At 37.9% G+C, this 20,137-nt stretch overlaps 1 protein-coding gene across 1 annotated transcript in view; it reads left to right on the top strand.

The window, feature by feature from the left end:
* Nucleotides 1–20,137, top strand: part of DDX60L (DExD/H-box 60 like) — a 118,483-nt gene that overhangs the window by 65,379 nt on the left and 32,967 nt on the right. Inside the window, exons 23-29 of the mRNA XM_025385892.1 lie at nt 4,052–4,156; nt 4,678–4,806; nt 6,645–6,769; nt 9,735–9,896; nt 14,583–14,748; nt 16,084–16,236; nt 17,755–17,859. Coding sequence (XP_025241677.1) covers nt 4,052–4,156; nt 4,678–4,806; nt 6,645–6,769; nt 9,735–9,896; nt 14,583–14,748; nt 16,084–16,236; nt 17,755–17,859 — 945 coding nt within the window. The remainder of the gene's footprint in view (nt 1–4,051; nt 4,157–4,677; nt 4,807–6,644; nt 6,770–9,734; nt 9,897–14,582; nt 14,749–16,083; nt 16,237–17,754; nt 17,860–20,137) is intronic.

The raw sequence follows: 20,137 nt of genomic DNA, 5'->3' as shown, positions 1-20,137 counted from the left end.
ATCGGAACATAACTTTTTTCATGGTGGACTGATAAGATGAAGTTTTTGGAGATCTCACTTAAGGCCCTGGATTATGAGTGTGGGAAGACATTAATTTCTCTTGCTATTCTCTCCTCTTTTTCCAGCGTATCTCTGTTATTAAATTCTATAGGTTCAAGTTGCCTTGTGAAGATATAGACATTAGCCAATAGTTGGTCCTTTTTTTATTACATTATGTCCAAAATTGTGCTGTTCCATTTATCTTCCTAAAACATAATTCTGATCCTCTCCTTATTCTACTCAAAATTCTTCAATGTTTCTCCATTGGAAATAAATTACAGACTTTGTAGCTTGGCATTCAAGTCTTCTATAACTTAGACTTTCCTCAGCTTTTCACTCAAACCCTAGCTTACCTAAAGCTTTCATGCTGTGTGCTGTACCTGGAATGCTTCATTCCAGATGCCAAACTCTAAGTTTCCAGATTCTATTCATCTTCCATGTCTTTGCTTATGTGGGATTTTTTCCAGAAGTCTTTCTATGATCTCTCCACATGGAATTAATCTTCTTTTCTGATAATAGGTAACTTATTATTTGTACTTTTAAAATGACACTAATTATGTTTAGCCTGCTGTTAAAAAAAATTTTTTTTTTTTTGCTTTCATGTCTTCTTTTTCTTATTAAATTACAAAACTGTTAATGAAAAATTTTGCACTTTTTCACCCCTGGATTACCTTATAGCTAGCTCATAGTGCCATGTGCACAAAAGTTGCTCAGTAAATATTTGTGGAATGATGATTGCCAACGTGTGTTGAGAATTTACGTGGCAGGCACTTGTTAATATTTATTTGTATTTCTCTTTTAACCTTCACAACATCTTTATAATAAATGTACTATAATTGTTCCCAACTTACAGATGAGGAAAAAGAGGGCTAGGGAGGTTGTTTAACTAGTCCAAGGACTCAGTTAGTAATTGTCAGACTATGGTACAAACTCAGAAGTTCTGGCCCCAAAACCTAATGTTCTTAATCATAGTGTTATACTAAATAATTTATGGATTGAATGCATGAGTAAGGAATTAAATGGAAATTACTTCGTAGACTCTGAGCTATGGTGATTAAGGGCATGTAAAACTCACTTAAAGTGATTCTGTCTCCCAGAAATTTTCAAGCATAATTTTATTATGTAGTTTTTTCTTGGCTTTGTAATGACTCATTCCAAATGGCATTCCTGTCCCTATCCCTCCCTATTCCCCTGACTCTGTGCTTAGGGAATAGATATATGATAAGCATACATCACTCTTTAAGCCTTCCAATTATATTTTGATATCTTCAGCATTGAATTCTCAGCAAGTTTTTAGTTGCGTAGTATTTTATAATGTTTTAATGGTTTACTCTGCTTAAAGTGATTTAAGGTAAGTTACCTTTAAGCATTTGTGAGTACAGTGGCCTGGAGTTCTTGGTAAGATCATCATTTTGGCCATGTGCCTTCCTCTATTCTCAGTAGCTATTAATGGAGTAATTGGAAAGCAACAGAACCATTACAGTGTGTTCTGACCCTGTATGACTTCTGCAGAGCTGTGCTGTTGTATGAATCTTCTCAGCTCTTTACTCTGTGATACTTTACTTTTGTATGCCTGGGGACAACTAGAGAGACATGCTTTTTAAAATGCTTAGACAACTGCTTACATCTGTGAGGTGTGCATTTATATAAGACCTTTCTTTGTGCTCCTAAGATAGCAATAACAATAGCAAGATGGTCTATCCAAATGAGTTTAGTATTCATGAGATTACATTGAAATTGTTCAAACATGAGGGGAAGCAGAATACATTGAAGCAACAAGAGAAGAATGTAAAGGAACCTTCTAACCTTGGATTTATTCTCTGTAACACTCATGGAAATAGCTTTGGAAAGGAAGGCATGGGAACAGGATGAGTGAGCTGGCTTTAATCCAGCTGTGATGAGGGATCACTGCAATCCATATATGGCTTGTTCCTGGGCTAAATGAAGAGCTGCACAGCCTTCCTACAAATTATGCTGCCATAAAAGAACAGCTGCTCAGTGCCCTAAGAGGCTGTTGGCACCAGGCAGTCCTCGAAAGAACTACTATCTGTCTCTTTCTGTGTAGTTCTGATAAATTCTTACCATATAACTTTTTAACTTATTTTTTATTCATTTTATTTAATTTTTTTTTCAGAAGGAGCATTGTGGTATGATATGCTTTTGTTTATGAATGAAGAAGTACAAACCAATATAACCATATAATTATCTTTTGTATATTGTCTTTCTGTATAATTTTATATATTATCTAGGCCAACTTAAGAGATGCCAGTTAATTACATGTTGTGCAGAGGAGAACAAGTGAGTTGGATATATCCTTTTAGTGATACAGTTGACAAACTGATGAAAAAGAATACTTGAAAGTTAATAATCAGTCACTATGATGGATGGAATACTAAAAAAGAGCAAGGCATTTTAACAGCATATTATATACATTATATCATTTAATCCTCACAACAAATCTGTGGTGTATTCCCGTTTTAAAGACAGGAAACCAAGGCATCCATAAAGGAAGGGAGATGCTTTGAAAATGAATCACTGTTATTCTAGAGACCAAAATAGAAGCATAGCATTAGTATGTACTTGGTAATTTTTAGAAAACTCTAACTACTTAGGTCAGCAATGGCTTCATTTGTAGACAGAATATGTGGTCACCTACAAGATGCAGTTTATGAGATGCTGAAATCCTCACCTTCTGAGATAATACTGTTACTAGTGTGTTCAAATGAAGTCCCTGCCAACTAGCTAACTTCATAAATTCAATCTGAGAATTGCTAAATGATGATTCTTTATATTTATGTTGCATAACATAGAATAAAAAGAAAATCTTGCTCTATTAACCTTTGGAATCTCACCACAGTCTTGAAGGCAAGCAATGAAGACATTGTCATTCTCATACTGTAGACAAGAAAGTCAGAACCCCAGAGAGTAGTGATTAGAGCTGTGATTAGAACCCAGATGTGTGGCACAGTCCACCAAACAGCCCTTCTTTGCTTTCTGAACTCTATGTTTGGTATTTCCAATCTTCTAGGAACCAGTAATAGGTATTTTTTAAAGGAAGGGTTCCTTCCTCAAATAAGTTTGGGAGAAATGTGACGTCCTATCCTTTTCTTGGAGATTCACAGTGCACATGAACACAATGGAAACCTTGACATAAAGATATTTGGTTAACTTGTTTAATAGGGTCTTTCCCATAGATTTCTTATGTTTAATTTTCTTTCTTGGTGTTATGGTTTAGATGTTGCTTTATCCTTTTTGTACATAATAGATTAGAGGAAGTGGTGATTGAAGCCAGAGGAATATAGAACACAAAGGTTATGAGGACAGAATTTGTTCTTGTACCCTACACAGTGCTTTGTGTGTAACATCAACAGTATTTGTGAGAGGAAGAGTAGTGCATGAGTTGTAAAGGCTTAAGACAAAAGCTGATCAGTAAGCAGAGTAGCCATCAGGTAGAAATTTCTTTGAGTATCTGAAGGTTGTCTGAGGGTCTTTGTCCTTATAAAGTTGATCCAGTTCTTATATTGGATTTCTAGGGGCAAAGCTTTGTCTCTTTTTACATGGCTTGGTAGCCATAAAATCATCTTCATCACTGAATGCATTTTAATGTCTATTTCAAAGGGATATTTCAAAAAGAAACGTATTTTTTTTGGTCTAAACTGAGTCTATTCTGTAAGAGCTCGTATTTTCCAGCCACCTAGTACCCTCACTGGCATTCTAGGGATGTTTCATAAAGCAGTGTTAGTTTATTATCTAGTGCAAATAGTCTCAGGAAATAGTACTGAAACTTATTAGTGGACTTCGGAGTTTTCCATTTCAGCAGGTTAGGAATGCTGCTTTGTTAAGATTTTATTAACAGATCCTTGCAGAGGTGAAGTATTACAGTTTATTGCCTTTTAATGTCCCTGGATTCATAGATAAAGACTTGAGGGTTTAGCCATGAAAGATAAAATAAAGGAAATATAAACATTGTAATTTTATTTGTTCATCCATCCATTAATTTGTTTATTCACAGATTGAAAAGTATGGATTCCCACCTGATCTTATCCTCACCCCTCAAGAAAGCATCCAGCTTTATGACACAATGGCTCACGTCTGGGAAGCTTGGCCCAGGGCTCAGGTAAATATAGAAATATATATTCATCAAAATGAACTTTAGTTAATGCTATTCCAGAATATAGCAAAATTCTCTTGAGGCAAGCACACGTATTCTCTCTATTTGCTGATGCTGCTATTTTGAAATAATTAGTAATTGTTTCTTTTTTTCAGACATTCTTTGTGACTTTATTATTGTATGTAGCGTGGAATATTCTATAATTCTTGAAAATATTTCTTCTTTTAGCTTTTGCGATACCATACTACTTTAACTGTGTTTTTGGAGTTATATTCCTTCATTCTCTTCTCTGTTGGTTTTCATCTTTTCATCATCTGTGCCCTGTATTCTTTCTTTTGAAGAGTTCACCCATCGTCATAGGTTTATGTGTTAGAAATTATTGGGAGGTGAAAAGATTTTCAACAGCCTCTGTCCTCAAGGAGTTTGCAATTTGGTTAAGGAGACAAGTAAACTTAAATACATCATTGTATCTTTCTTACTATAGATTGCATAGCTTAGCTTAATTTTGTAATAATTTTCCCCCCAAGGAATTGTGTCCAGAGGAATTCATTCTTTTTAAGAATAAAATAGTCATTAAGAAGTTGGATGCTAGAAAATATGAAGAAAACTTAAAGGCAGAATTGACAAATTGGATTAAAAATGGCAAAGTGAAGAAGGTAATTTTCACACTTTCTTGGACAAAGTTTTGCTTAATTGTTAATTGTTTGGAGTTGCATAATAATTTAGCTAATAACTGTTTTGTAATCTTTTCATTCCAATTTTTGTTTTAGTAATTCCATTTAAACATGTTATACAGTGACTATGAGATAGAAAATAGGAGGAGGGAACTGATTTCATTTCTTAGCTCAGTGACCTTTAAAACATGTGCCATAGGCTTTTGGTTTCTTCAGGTAACAGCTACAAACAGCTAAAAACAAAGAACCTTTAACTTTAACAGGAGAACCAATGTTGCCAAGGCTTTCACAGAAGAGCAACTGGCTCCAGAGGAATGATAGTTAAAATCAGGAATTAGTAGAGGGGCTAATCTGAGTAAGTCTTGTGCAAATAAAAATATAGTTATTTAAAAATAACCAATCTCTGAAACTCATGTACGTGATGATAAACGAGAGAATATAAATATACTTGCAAGAGGCTCAGGCAAATTTATAGATGACAGACTCATAGGTGACTGTGCTGAGAAACAAAGATATCCTTGAGCATAACATTGATGGATCTTTGGTTCTAGTTTGCTGACTGATTGTCATGTTAATTTGCCTTTTTCACTCTGGTGGTGAAAGAAATAAAGATAAAAATGGTATTGGTTGGCCAGGTGTGGTGACTCACACCTATAATCCCAGCACTTGGGGAAGCTGAGGCGAGTGGATCACTTGAGGCCAGGAGCTTGAGACCAGCCTGGCCAACGTGGTGAAATCCTGTCTCTAAAAAAATACAAAAATTAGCCAGGTGTGGTGGCGCACGCCTGTAATCCCAGCTACTCTGGAGATTGAAGTCGGAGAATCACTTGAGTCTGGGAGTCAGAGGCTGCAGTGAGCAAAGATCATGCCACTGTACTCCAGTCTGTGCAACAGAGGGAGGCTCATTCTCGAAGAAAAAAAAAAAAAGAGATATTGATGTTAGGAAGTATTACAAATAATTTAGCCTATTTGGCACAGAATGCTGTGTTCCATTAAGTGTTAATCGGGGAAAACTGAATACCAACGATGTCCCTATTTGCCACCCCTCAAATGATAATTAAAATGAAAAATAACTTTGTCAAGAAAATGTATTCATGATAGCACATAACTATGTCATCAGATTTTCCATTGTATATTATGTAAAGGAATTTAATGTTAATTCTCCTGATATAAAATAACATTAATTTTTTTCTGATTAAAAAAGAAGTAGATGCTGTTTATAAAAAATTATAAAACATGGAATAGTAGGATAAAAGTTACCACCCACAATTTCAGCAATATCTGAGGTGAACAACTTGTTACACTTCTATTGATCATTGTATTTTGTGACTCATTCATCTCTTGAATTTTCAGTTACGCATTATAAACATGTCTCTATACTATTACAAATTATTGGTAGACATAGTTAAAACTTTTTCTTTTTAATTTTAAGAGGTTCTTTTCCATTATTGATTTTATATATACTTCTTAACATATTTGGTTATCTAATAATTGGAGAAACCTTTGTCATTCTACCTGCAACAGTTGAAGCAGCAACATTTTAGGAACATCCTTATCCTACTGACTTATTTCTAGTGCCGACAAAAAAATCATATATTTTATATCTTTTATTGTCTATTCTTTAATATAGAGATGTTTGTGACTCTGTTGACTTTTACCACTACTTGATAATATATTCTAAAAGGACCATTTTAAAAACCCACCCAAAACTATATATGAAAAATTCTTCTAATTTTAGACAACAAAATAATTCCTTTCTTTCTTCTGTTTCCGCAAATTCTTTTTTTTTTTTTTTAAATAATTTTAACTTACTGCTCTAGGTCAAAAGAGTACTGAAGAACCTTAGTCCGGATTCATTGTCTAGTTCAGAAGATATGGTAAAAATGTTTCCTCTTCTCGTTGAAAAGTTAAGACAAATGGATAAGTTGCCTGCAATATTTTTTTTGTAAGTAACTGAAACTTAATTTATCTTTGTTTATATGTTAGAATTTTTTGTTTGGTTTTGTTTTCAATTAGTCTCATTTATATATAGTGGTTAGAAGTAACCCTACTTTTACTATTTTGTTGCATTTTAGAAAAATAACATAGATTTTATTTTTAAAGAAATGAGTCAGTCTTCTAGGTCAATCCTTATAAAATTTTTCATCGTATTGCCCTCTTAATTCCTTGACTCTTGATTTTTAAAAATGTTTTTGGCTTTCCTAAATGTTTTTTGTAAGTAGCTATCACTAACTTTAGAAATGCTCCTATAGGAACTAAATTGAAAGCATTCATAATTTATTGAATGGTTGGTTTTTAATTTATAGCTAAGAAAACTAAGCCCAGAGGCTTTCCTTGATATTGTGTGGTATAATAAAAAGACCTTGAGTGGTATTTAGCATCTCTCATTGATTAAGAGAACTGAAGTGGGACACGTTAAGTGGGTAACACTGTGTACCCTGGACCCACTCTAATAATCAGAACCAAAAAACTTATTTAGCCCAGAGAATTTTAAATTCTTTTAACTATGAAAGTTTTGTATAAAATAAATTCCCAGCACCTTGATCCAATGGTTATGTGAAATTGTTTACAAAGATAAATACACAAACACATAGGTGTTGTAGATATGTTAAATGGTCGCACTAAGCCACATGTGTATTGTTACGCATCCGAAGTCCATACTGGTGGTCAGTAACTAAAAGATGACGATGAGAGAAGTTAAAGAGTAGTATGACTGAAGTCACAAATGTGGGGAATTACAAGAAAATTTCTTCTTCTTTTGTGCTTGGACAGAGTAAACAAATGAGGTATTCTGCCAACATGTTATAACGTCTATCTAGATTACTTTCCAGTGTGGCTCTGAATTTTAGTTAGAAACAAATGTACCCCTATATGTCACTGAGGAATGGCTGAAAGTATGACTTTGGGATAGGAATCTGAATAGAAACAGGATTCATTATTTATGCACTTATATGCATTTAATTTTTTAAAATAAATTTTAAAAAGTTATTTTAAATGTTTGGGAATGAGATCTTTAATGGAGTTTCCAGTTGTCTTGAAAGTATGCTACAGAAATCCTAGGTTGAGTCCACTGCTTTGTAGCTCTGGAACATTGAGAACTCTATGACAGTTGGTTTAGACTCAAGCTGGGTCAACTTCCCTTCCTTAATCTGGACTCTAGAAAAACACATGGTGCTGACAAAATGCATGATTAGCGACTGGTGCCCATGTAGAGGCACAGTTAAGAGCCCACACTTTGGGTCAAATCTTAGCTTAAATTCCAGCTCTGCCCTCCTTTGGCTATGTGACTTCTGAAAATCTATTTAGCCTCTTGCAGCCTCATTTGAAAAATAGAGATAATAACTAATTCATTGGGTTGTGATGTGGATTAAATGAGGTAATTTATATAAAACACTTATCAGTAGAAAACATGACTGATTGAGGCCCATTCACTAGCCTTTTTTTTTTTTTTTTTTTTTTTTTTTAACACTGGACTCTTGTCATAGATTAACAGAGGGATTAAAAAAGGAAAATTAATTCTAGATGTCCTAGGTTTGTTTGTGTTAAAGCAGTAAGAAGAATCGTTTAATGCTGTCATTTAGGGTACTGTTTGCAACCAGTAATATATGGGTGTTGCATATTAACTTGTATTACTGTGAACAGGGAGGCAGATTTAGAAGTGCAGTTAGACATATAGCCTCTGCTTCAGTGAGCTGCAATTGCACTACTGCCTTCCAGTCTGGGTGACAGAGAAAGAGCCTGTCTCAAAAAAAAAAAAAAAAAAGCCTCTGAAGTTGAGGCTGAATTGCCCGGGTTCTAATCGCAACCTGACCAGTTACTAGGCTATGTGACCTTGAAGACGTTTTTAAATTTCCTTTGGCATTTACTTCTTCATCTGCAAAACAGAGATAATATTACCTTCCTCATAACGTGGTGGTAGAGATTAAATTAGTTAATATATTTAAGCCACATGGAATAGTGCCTGGAACTTGGTCATTGTTTGCTGTTATTACTTTTGCTTTTTTACATACCAAATCTTCTTACCATGCGTAGTAGACTGTGACTTTCCTAGCCTTTGTTTCTTCAGTGTACTCATTGAATGCTGATCAGCTAAATAAGATTTCTTTTTGAAGTCTGTTTTCTAAACATGCTAGTAAACCCATGGCCTCACAAGTAATATTCGAAAAAATTCTATGGTGAACTCAGCCTATAATGAGTGTAATATTACTGGACATTACATATATTGAGCCAAAACATTTTTTTCTAGCAAACTATATGTCAAGATGATAGTGGTAGATGGACATGTGATATTGTCAAACTCCCTAGAATATTTGAAGATATTTATTCTGAGCCAAATATGAGTGACTGTGGCCTGTGACACATCCCTCAGGAGATCCTGAGAACATGTGCCGAAGGGCTGCAGCTTGGTTTTATACGTTTTAGGGAGATATGAGACATCAATCAAATACATTTAACATATACATTCGTTTGGTCCAGAAAGGCAGGACAACTCAAAGTTGGGGAGGGAGGCTTCCAGGTTATAGGTAGATTTAAAAATTTTCTGATTGGGAATTGGTCGAAGTAGTTATCAATAGAAAGGGATGTATGGGTTATGATAAAAGGTTGTGGAGACAAAAGTTTTACCATGCACATAAAGCCTCCAGGTAGCAGGCTTCAGAGAGAATAGATTGTAAATGTTTCTTATCAGACTTAAGGTGTGTGTTGGTGTTAATGCTGGAGGGCATAGGGAGGTATGTAGAACCCCCACTTCCCATTGTGGCTTGAACCAGTCTTTCAGTTGAAATTTTAGAGTGCCCTGGCCTAGGATGAAGTCTATTCAGATGATTGGGGGGCCTTATAATTTTGTTTTTGGTTTACCAATATGGATGGAAACATAGTCTTTTCAAAGCACTATTTCCATTTGTTTTAAGGTTTAATAATGGTGATGTGGAAAAAAGAGCTGGAAGTGTGTGCAGTTTTCTGGAGAAGATAGAGACAAAAAGCCATCCCCACACTGAATGTCATAGTTATGTCTTTGGAATAGATGAAGTACTTGAAAAAGTTGTAAAAATGGAGAAGACACAAAAAAGGTGGTAAGTATTAATGTTTACTTGAACAAATTGGCCCCTAAGGACTTAAAATATTTATAAGACACTGTCAGAAATGTTTAGAGACCTGAGCCACAAAGGGGTTCTGGTTATTGTTATTGGTTCTTGTTTTTGCAAATAGAGTAAATTTGGGTGGGAGGATGGGAGGAAGGGAATCCCTCTTATACGTGTAGATAGATTTCATTTAGGAATCAGGAGAGGTGGGACTACGGCCTGTAAGCCTAAGAATCAACTGGGCCTCCTAGGAGGCCCTCAGCCTACTTAACCATAACCTGTATCATGCCCCAGGGTACAACCTGGAGGTTTCCTGGTCTGTAGAACACTTATTCACTATTGGTGGGAGTGTAAATTAGTTCAGCCATTGTGGAAGATAGTGTGGTGGTTCCTCAAAGACCAAAAGACATAAATACCATTCAACCCAGCAATCCCATTGCTGAGTGTCTACCCAAAGGAATATAAATCATTCTGTTGTAAAGATGCATGCATGCGTATGTTCATTGCAGCACCATTCACAATAGCAAAGACATGGAATCAACCTAGATGCCCATCAGTGATAGACTGGATAAGGAAAATGTGGTACACGTACACCATGGAATACTATGCAGCCATAAAAAGAATGAGATTATGTCCTTTATAGGGACATCGATAGAGCTGGAGGCCATTATTCTTAGCAAACTAATGCAGGAACAGAAAACCAAATACTGCCTGTTTTCACTTATGAGTAGGAAGTAAATGATGAGAACACATGGACACATAGAGGGGAACAACACACACTAGGGCCTATCAGAGGGTGGAAGGTGGGAGGAAGAGGGAAAGAGAGGATCAGGAGAAATACCTAGTAGGCACTAGGCTTAATACCTGGGTTTTGAAATAATCTGTACAACAAACTCTCATGACTTAAGTTTACCTATATAACAAATCTGCACATGTACCATTGAACTTAAAATAAAACATAAAAATAAAAGAATGACCTATAGAATGAATTGCCATACCAATTGTATGCGTGGGGTAGAACTTCACTGCTGTGATTTTTTTTTTTCCTTTCTCCCTAAGGTCTGATTAATTCTGACAGTTCTATGGTCAAAATATTTCTTCTCTCCTTGCCATTCTCTCCGTCCTCACTTACTGGCTCTGCCTTGGTTCAGGTCCTTGCCATTTGTTATTTGGGATTCTTTGGAGTCTTTCTCATGTGTAATGTCTTGTTCCAGGTTCACCTCTTCCAATGTTATTGACGTACAGGTGCTGGTCCGATTGTTCTGTTTTGGGATTCTATAATGGGTGTTGTTTTTCTGGCCAGAAACCTCTGTGGCCAATGTCACCTTTGCTGCATATAGCCAGGCATGCTAGCTGCAGAGGGGTGGGCAGCTCCAGGCACTGGCACAGGCACCAGCTTCCTGTGAGGCTGGGGCTGGACCAGGCATACCGCAAGCAGCTTCCATGGCTGGCACTGAGGAGCATGGTGGTGCCCAGAGATGGCAGGAACTGCAGAGCCTCAAAGAAGTTATCACAGCCCTGGCTTGGAGAACTCCTAGGTCTGGGCTCCCCGAAGGTCTGCAGCTCGTCTCTCCTTCTCTCTTCTCTCCTGCTTGTCACCCATAATGTGGCAAGCAAGGGGCGTGTTTCAGCCCTGTTTGTGTTATAGCTCTTTTAGCCCTGCCATTCAGTGGATCCCAAGTTCTTGTCCTGTGTCCAGGAAGAATGAGGTACACAGACAAGTGGAGGGTGAGCAAGGTGAAGAAGAGCTTTATTGGGAGATGGGACAGCTCAGAGGACACCTGCAGTGGGTAGCTTCTCTCTGCAGGTGGGATGTCCCAATGAGTGTTGAGCTCTTAGCGGAGAAGAGACCCTGGAGTGGGTTGCTCCTCTCTGCAGGCAGGTAATCCCGTCAAGTGCTCAGCTCTCAGTGGAGAGGAGACCCTGGAGTGGGTAGCTCCTCTCTGCAGCTGGTCGTCTGTTGAGTCCTCAGCTCTTAGCAGAGAGGAGGCCGTGGAGTGGGTAGCTCCCCTCCACAGCTGGTTATTCTAATGTCTGCTCAGCTCTCAGCAGAGAGGAGACCCTGGAGTGGGTAGCTCCTCTCTGCAGCTGGTCGTCTGTTGAGTCCTCAAGTCTGGCTGAGTCTGAGGTTTATATGGGATTCAGAGGGGAAGAAGTGCGTGCCAATTGGTCCATGGGTAGCCATGGGCAGGCCTGGAGAAAGCACCATAAGTTCTCAAGCTGGTCCACAGGACTGGCAGCCCAGCCCCCGGGTTTCAGGCCTTCCCCAGCTTGAAGGTGGGACTTCACCAGGGACCCACTCCTTTCTGCTCAGAGCTTGTCTGCCTCCTGCTGCTGTTCATGGCACCCAGGCTGTTTGTGCCAGAGAGCTGCCTGCAGACCAGCACCGAGCCGCTCTTAGCCCCTGCCTTGGCCTCCTTCCCATGCTCACTGGTACTCAATGTCTGGAAAGGGCCGAGCCAACAGGGGGCTGGCATGTCAGCACTGTCCTAAGCGTGCACATACCTGGCTAGGTTGCGACAGCACCTGGGCTCAGCCTCAACTTTGCTCTGAGATTGGAGTGGGTGCCAGGAGCAGGGAGAGGCCGGGCAGCAGGAGCAGACGCTTCTGAGCCTGTGCAGTAGGGGCCAGGAGCAGAGAGAGGCCAGGTAGTGGGAGCAGGCGCTTCCAAACCTGCAGGGGCAAGGGGGCCTTCCTGGGCCCCCGAGAGTGCAGAGATGCCTGGGTCCACAGTTGCAGCTTGGGTGGCTGCAGCTACACCAGGGAGGGTGGGGCTTCTGCCCACTCCTGGCACCCAAGTGCACAGGGAGGCCCAGGTCTGCAGCCATGGGTTGGGTGGCTGCAGCTATGCCCATAAGGGCAGGACTCCTGCCTGTTCCTGGCCCCCAAGAGCACAGGGATGCCTGGGTCTGCAGCTGCAGCTGCAGCTTGGGTGGCTACAGCTGTGCCTGGGGAATGCGTCTCCCACCCTGTCAACTTGGAAGTGGGCAGGACTTCCACCTATTCCCAGCTCCTGCTGGCTCCATGGAGGACACAGCCCTGGCCTCGCCTCCCACACTGAAGCCAGTGTCATGGCAGTGGCCGCCCCAGATTGGCCACTGCTGCCATCAGTTCTAACGTGCACATTTAGTTAGATTGTCCTACATACAAAGTTCTTCCTTCCGAATTACTTGGTAGAGTTGTTAAAGGGTAGGCACTCACACAAATTGCTCTCCACCATCTGAATCTATGTACTACACACTGCACCTACTTGGAGGGCCTTCCTTTCTGTTGGCTCATAAATCTGCTCATTTCCCCACATCTTTTGTTTTGAATCTGTCTTCTCTCTGAAGTTTATAATGATTCCCTCAAATAGATCTATTACCCTTTGTCTTTTGTTGTCATTCCACTTTTAATCATTAAAGCATTTGGATCAATTATAACACTGCATTGCAGTTGTTTCCATATCTTTATTTTCTTTAGATTGGGAGTTCCCTTAAAAGAACTGCATATTCTTCTTTGAGTCCCCTAATAATAGCATATTGCCTGGCACGTAGTAATAGTGCTTCATAAACACTTTTGAAAGACTAATTAAACCTTCCCTCAACATTTGTCTTAGTCCATAACAAATTACCATAGACTAAGTGGCTTCTAAACAGAAATTTATTTCTCACAGTTCTGGAGGTTAGGAAGTCCAAGATCAAGGTGTTGACAGAGCTGCTTCCTGGTTCATAGAGAGCTGTGTTCTCTGTGTCCTTACATGGTGGAAGGGGCGAGGGATCTCTCTGGAGGCAATTTTATAAGGTCACCAATCCCTTTCATGAAGACTTTGTCTTCATTACTTCATCACCTTCCAAAGACTCCACCTTCTGATATCACACATGGAGTTTAGGATTTCAGCATATGAATTTTTTTTGAGGGAGACACAAACTTTCAGTCTGTAACAATATTGAAACAACTTTCATTGCCTTTCTCATTCAGACATTTCCTAAAGACTAGGGCAAGCTCTCTATTGATTTCACCACTGCTTTGATCTTTTTTCTGCTTGTTGGACATAGGAGAAGGGAAAAGTACCTGGGAGAGAGATGTTGAAGCTCCAGGTCTTCTCGGTGACTGATTTTCTTCAGTCAGTCTTTTTTCAGGACTAAACTACATTTCAAGTTGGATGTGTAGTGAACGACATTGGCCATGAAAATAGAGAGTATTTAATGGTATAATCAATTTTTCTCTTAGGCCTAGTCAGGAAGGGTCTCTGTTGTCAGTATGAATATTTAAAATACCCTTTTCTGTCTGGAACCCTCTTCGTTAGACCAGAGTTAGTGGGATCAGAGGATGTGCCAACTCATTCTAGACTGTGCCACGCACCCCACCCCCTTTGCTTTTCCACTTTGCTCTGGCCACTGCTCAAGAGATTCAGGAGCAGAAATTTTCCTGAGAAGAACTGGGTATCTGTTACAGCGTGGAGGAGGAGAAATTTTGCAGAGAAAAGGAAGAAAATACAGGGGATTTTGCTGATGATGGGCTCTGACTGCTAGATGAAATGGTGGAAATATACATGAGGAAGGGGAGACCAAGTCAGGATTGATGGAGCTACTGTCACTGTTGGATGACCAAGTGAAATCTGTGGGGCCTTAGGCTTCTTGCTGTAACTGAATATGAGTTTTCATTACTTAAAAGTTTATTTTTTTTAAATAATAGCATTAAAAAAAAACCAAAGAGGGCTGAAAAACTGGAAAGAAAACTAATGTATAGAGCTGAATATATTAATTTCCTGGAGAATCTGAAGATTCTGGAAATCTCTGAGGACCACACGTATGCTGATGTCAAAGCCCTGCACACTGAGATTACCAGGGACAAAGGCTCAGTACGTCAGAGAATTATTAATATAATACTTTACAGTTGTGACATTTTATCATAGTGATTGTTTAATATCTTTGAACACTGAAATGACTTTTGTAATACCTTTGAAATATGATTATCTCTGTGTATTATTTTGTCTGTTTTGCAATGATTATCCCAATTTAATGTGCCGAAGTTCTATAGGTGACTCTTCCTTGCTCAGTGTGAATGTCAGCCTCTTATTTTATTTCACTCTATTATCCTGGATTAGTTTATAGCCTGATTCTAGAATTCAATTTGATATATTTTAATACTGGTCATGTTTGGGTTTATATGACACAATATATTTTAAATAATATCAACTGAAAGTTTCAATTTCAGAGACCTTCTATATAACATTCAAAACATTTTATTAAACAGATACTGAAATATCCAAGGATAGTATGGCATTTAAACATTTTTTATTATGCAAGTAATTTATGTCCATTGGAGAAGTACTTGAAAATAGAAAATAAAAATAATGTCACAGCTCACAGAGACTCACTGTTCTATCAGATATTTTTTTTCTATTGCCTGTAGTCACAAGCATGTCCACACTCACATAGACATTCCGTGTATTTATTTGTTAATAAGATAGGCCATGTTATATACAAATTAGTCTGTAATCTCCTTTCCTCTGTTACCTATTTATTTCTTGCCGACAATAGAGCTACGTTATTATTTTAATAGCTTCATAGTGTATATTTATGTGGATGACTATAATTTATGTAACCAGTTGTCTTACTCTAGGCTGCATAGGCTATTTTTATTATTTTTTCTTGTTCTTGTAATACGTTTTTACCTTTGACATCTTTGCCAACTGCTGGATTTCCTCCTGAGGATACATTCTTAGAAGTGAGGCTGTGAGGGTATGGACATTTTAAAGGGGTTGGATATGACTTCTGAGTGGTTCACAGTGAGAAGTAAGAGTTCTCTGAGCATCTAGAGTAGAGATCTTGTTCTGCCTTCTTGGAGAAGTCTCTCTCTCTTTGCTCGAAAATCTTAAGGTTCCAATAGAGAACTAGTCTCTCTCTCTCAGGCAGCAGAAGATCGGTTACTCATCTGTCCTGGGCATTTGATCTGCTGCTCCAATAGCATCTTGGCCTTTGGTTTATAAGTGCCTCTTTTCTCAGATAGTCTGTTCACAAAAATGGGCAGATTGTTTCTGTAGTCATAAAACATGTAGATTCAGGGTCGAAGGGAAGCCTCATTGTGTGCAAGATGTAAGTGATTTGTTCATGAAAATGTCCTTTGATTCTGATTGAGCTTGAAATTAAATAAAATACATGATCAATTGTTTTACACTTCTCTCTTGTTTTAGACTTTGGATAGGGTATTAAAACGAGTGCGATTAACAAGAAACGGCAAAGAACTGAAGGCTTTAGCACAAAGGGGGATTGGATATCATCACAGCGGCATGTATTTTAAAGAAAAAGAGTTCGTTGAGATACTCTTTGTAAAAGGGCTTATTAGGGTAGGTACATTTCTTTGCATTAAAAAAATAAAGTTGTGCATATATGATGCTGGATACCAGTAAAAGGTAAAACATTATACCAGTTGTTTTTCTCATTTAACCAGTGTCTTTTTATTACAACTCGCTGGACTGTTCTGCTTCTCCGTCTATCCCATTTATTAGAGGAGTTTAAAAATTATTTATACACTGAAAAATAATATTTATAATGAAGTAGTATAGCTGTGGTATCACCTCATGTGATCCACCTGCCTTGGCCTCCCAAAGTGCTGAGATTACAGGTGTAAGCCACCACACCTGGCCAGAACACATTTATTTTTTTTAATGGTACTCATTATGGTTAAATTCTAAAGTTTAGTGATTTGAGCCTTTCCTTTTCATTGATGAACTTTTAAAGATGAGCAAATAATGGGTTGAATTTGGATGGGTTTATAAATATCAATTAGAAAGTCTTTTTGCTTACTCTGCATCATTAAATAATTGAAATAATTATGGCACAGGTTAATATTAATGTATTTGACAGGAAGAGAGAGCAGCTATATGCACCTAGCACTAAATAGGTGATTGGGCACATAACTGATATTAAGAAAGTAAATAAGGAAAATGTAACTTTATTATGCTTCAATTAATTAGATCAGTTATCTGTTTGGATAAAACCTCCATAAACAAACATGAGAATAAGAGAAGGTGGTTGTCCAGAATATACATTATTACCCCATCTTTTTTTTTTTTTTTTTTTTTGAGACGGAGTCTCGCTCTGTCGCCCAGGCTGGAGTGCAGTGGCTGGATCTCAGCTCACTGCAAGCTCCGCCTCCCGGGTTCATGCCATTCTCCTGCCTCAGCCTCCCGAGTAGCTGGGACTACAGGCGCCCGCCACCTCGCCCGGCTAGTTTTTTGTATTTTTTAGTAGAGACGGGGTTTCACCGGGTTAGCCAGGATGGTCTCGATCTTCTGACCTCGTGATCCACCTGTCTCGGCCTCCCAAAGTGCTGGGATTACAGGCTTGAGCCACCGCGCCCGGCCTTATTACCCCATCTTAAGGAAAATTTGTATGGTAGTTCTTCATTCATTCATGCATTTATTGGACACATGTTTATTGTGCATCTGCTGTGTGTCCAATACTCTTCCAGGTGTTGAGGATACAGCAGTGGCTGAGAGAGATCAATGCCCATGTCCTCATGATACTTAAGGTCTTAGAGGGACAAGTAAACATGGTTATTTTAGAAATGATGGTGCAGGAAGTCTTTTTGTACATTTATATAGAGATCAGAAAAAGCCTGCAAATGGAGATTTGGAGAAAATGATTTTAGGGTGAGCAAATGGCAACAGTTAGGATGCTGAAGTAGCAGTGTTCTTTGAATACTCAGGCAGTAGCAAGAACAATGGGGCTAGTATGTTAGTTTTAATGACATGTGGTTTATTAAAGCTCTAAGAGCTGTTCAGTGACTGGAGTGGAAAATAGACCTTGTCTCCTTATAGAGATGCTATATTGTGTATGAACTCTTCTTTTTTTTTTCCTAGGTAGTGACGGCTACTGGAACACTTGCCTCAGGGATCCACATGCCATGCAAATCTGTTGTGTTTGCTCAAGACTCAGTCTATCTGGATGCTTTAAATTACAGACAGGTAACTCTCTGACTCTTTAACTCCCACTGCTGAAGGCTGAGTGTGAAATAATGAACCATGTGGCACTTGCATCTGGTAACAGGATACAGCTTGTGTCCTTCCTTTTACTTCCTATGTGGCATAGCGTTTTTGAGTTGAGTGGCCTGAGATCTTGTTGCTTCATATTGTGTGGTTTATCTGTTTCACTATTTTCTCACAGTTAGCATTTATTGGCTTAATAATCTTAATGTAGTTTAGTTTTTAGTGTAGTTTTTATGTTTCTTGAGAAATATACAGCTGTTCTGATTCTTGATCCTTTATAGTGCTCATTTATTTTATTTTTCTGGGAGTATGTAAAATGGTCTGAAATTCTTTGCATTATCTGTTTCCTTTAATTTGCCTTTCTCTGTGTGTGGCACTTGGTATTATCAATTCCGGGGTCTTTTGGGAATCCTGTCATTTAAATTAGGTAGGTTTTGACTTCCTTACTTCAAGTTTAAGTATTGAGTATTTAGGAGCCATTGACCACCTGTTTTCCAAATTCCAAAACTTTAATACCATTCACCTTCTTGGGGGTCTATGCTCTTTTTAAAAAAAATGTTTTCATTATCATTTTAGTGGAATTTCTGGAGGGAGAAATGTTACTTGGAGGTCTCTAGATAACTTTTTAAAAATCAAGGATAAAAATATATCTGTCTTATAAGGTGAGGGAGGAAAGAGAGATAAAGAAAAACAAGTTTGAGAGTGAGAAAAATAAAAATAAAAGAGAAGGGCTATATAACAGAGATTTAGACACAAAGAGAAAGATGTTATACCTGAGCATCTTCTCATTTCCTTTTGTGACATCCTATAGGTGGTATATATTGCAAGTCAAAGGGGAGAAAAATTACTTCCTCTCTACACACTGCTAAAAAAAAAAAACCTGACAATAGTTTTTTCCTAGTCTCGAAATATGAAAGATAAATTATAAAATATAAATTTTTTCATTTTGCTTATTCTTGAAATTTTCCTCTTTTCTTATTCAAATGTAGATAATGTGAACTCTCCTAGACTGGAATGTGAAGATTGTGATTTTACAGAGAAAAGGAGTTTATCTCCATTTCATGACGTTTTAGGATGTTGCTGTTTCACCCTTAAAAGCCATATTTTCCTTTTCTCAAGTATAGCTATGGACCATTTCACCTTTTACCATGTGCTGTTAGGAAAAACAGAAAGTCCCTGAGCTGGAATTTTTTCAGTCTTTCTCCTTTTCATGTAGTGAGCAAAGTTTCTCTTAAGGGACTTTTGTTTCCTTCAGAATTATGGTCTCCTTTTTTCTCTTCCTTGCCAAAATCACTTGTTTGGAAGAAATCCAACATCATTTATTTACTATGGACCATAATGAAAGTGGAACTACTTTGTTATCCTGCCCTAATGACTTAGCATTATCTCCTAGGACAGAATAAAATATATTTTCTCTGTGAATGGATTTTGTTTGTTTCTCAAGGGTCAGGTGGCAGGCCTTTCTGGGAATTACACCTTGCACTTAAACCCCTCAACAACCGCCTAATCATCCCAAATGTCAGGTTGCCCCTGTTTAGAGAAATGCACTTAAATCAGAAATGCATTTCCATGTTATTTACAATTTGTCTAGAAGGATGTGTCATATGATGAGAACCAGAAAATATTAGTTCTACTGCTTGCACTTTTGTACCAAAAGTATTTCATACATTTCAGTTTAGTCATGATCTTATAGCTACAGCCTTAGTTTAGCTGTCATTATTTTGACTTCACCTCAGTATTTTGACACATCTTCCAACTAGAAGTAAGCATTTACTATGTTTTAAACTTAAAAGTTTTAAAAAAGAAAATCTACCTGTGGATTTACATTTCTCACGCAACAGTTAAGTTATTATTTAGAAATATAAATAGAAAATTCAGTCTCCAAAGCTGGTTTCCCAGGAACTGACTTCAGTGACTTTGTCCAGCTGTTTCAAAATCTTGTTCTTTCTCTAGATCTATTTGAATAGGAGGCATGAAGCTACGCATCTTCCTTCCTTCTAGCTCTTTTTTGATAGAGGAATCTAGTCTCATGGGAGTGTGATTTTTCCTAGCACAGCGGGTAATACAGACCCCTGAACTATGTATTTTATATTAGGTCTTTAAAGCAAATAATATGCTTTACTGTGTTAATTGAAAAAAAATGATGTGGATTTTCTGCTAACATGCTGTTTTCTCCTTTTGGTCTTTCCATTTTCTGTCGTTTAAAATATACTCATTTATATATTCCTTCAAATGGCATTTATTATGAGTCAAATAC

Source organism: Theropithecus gelada, chromosome 5 (assembly GCF_003255815.1).
Source record: "Theropithecus gelada isolate Dixy chromosome 5, Tgel_1.0, whole genome shotgun sequence".
NCBI lineage: Eukaryota > Metazoa > Chordata > Mammalia > Primates > Cercopithecidae > Theropithecus > Theropithecus gelada.
The sequence above is the reverse complement of the archived record's forward strand: the minus strand, read 5'-3'. Positions and strand labels throughout refer to the sequence as shown.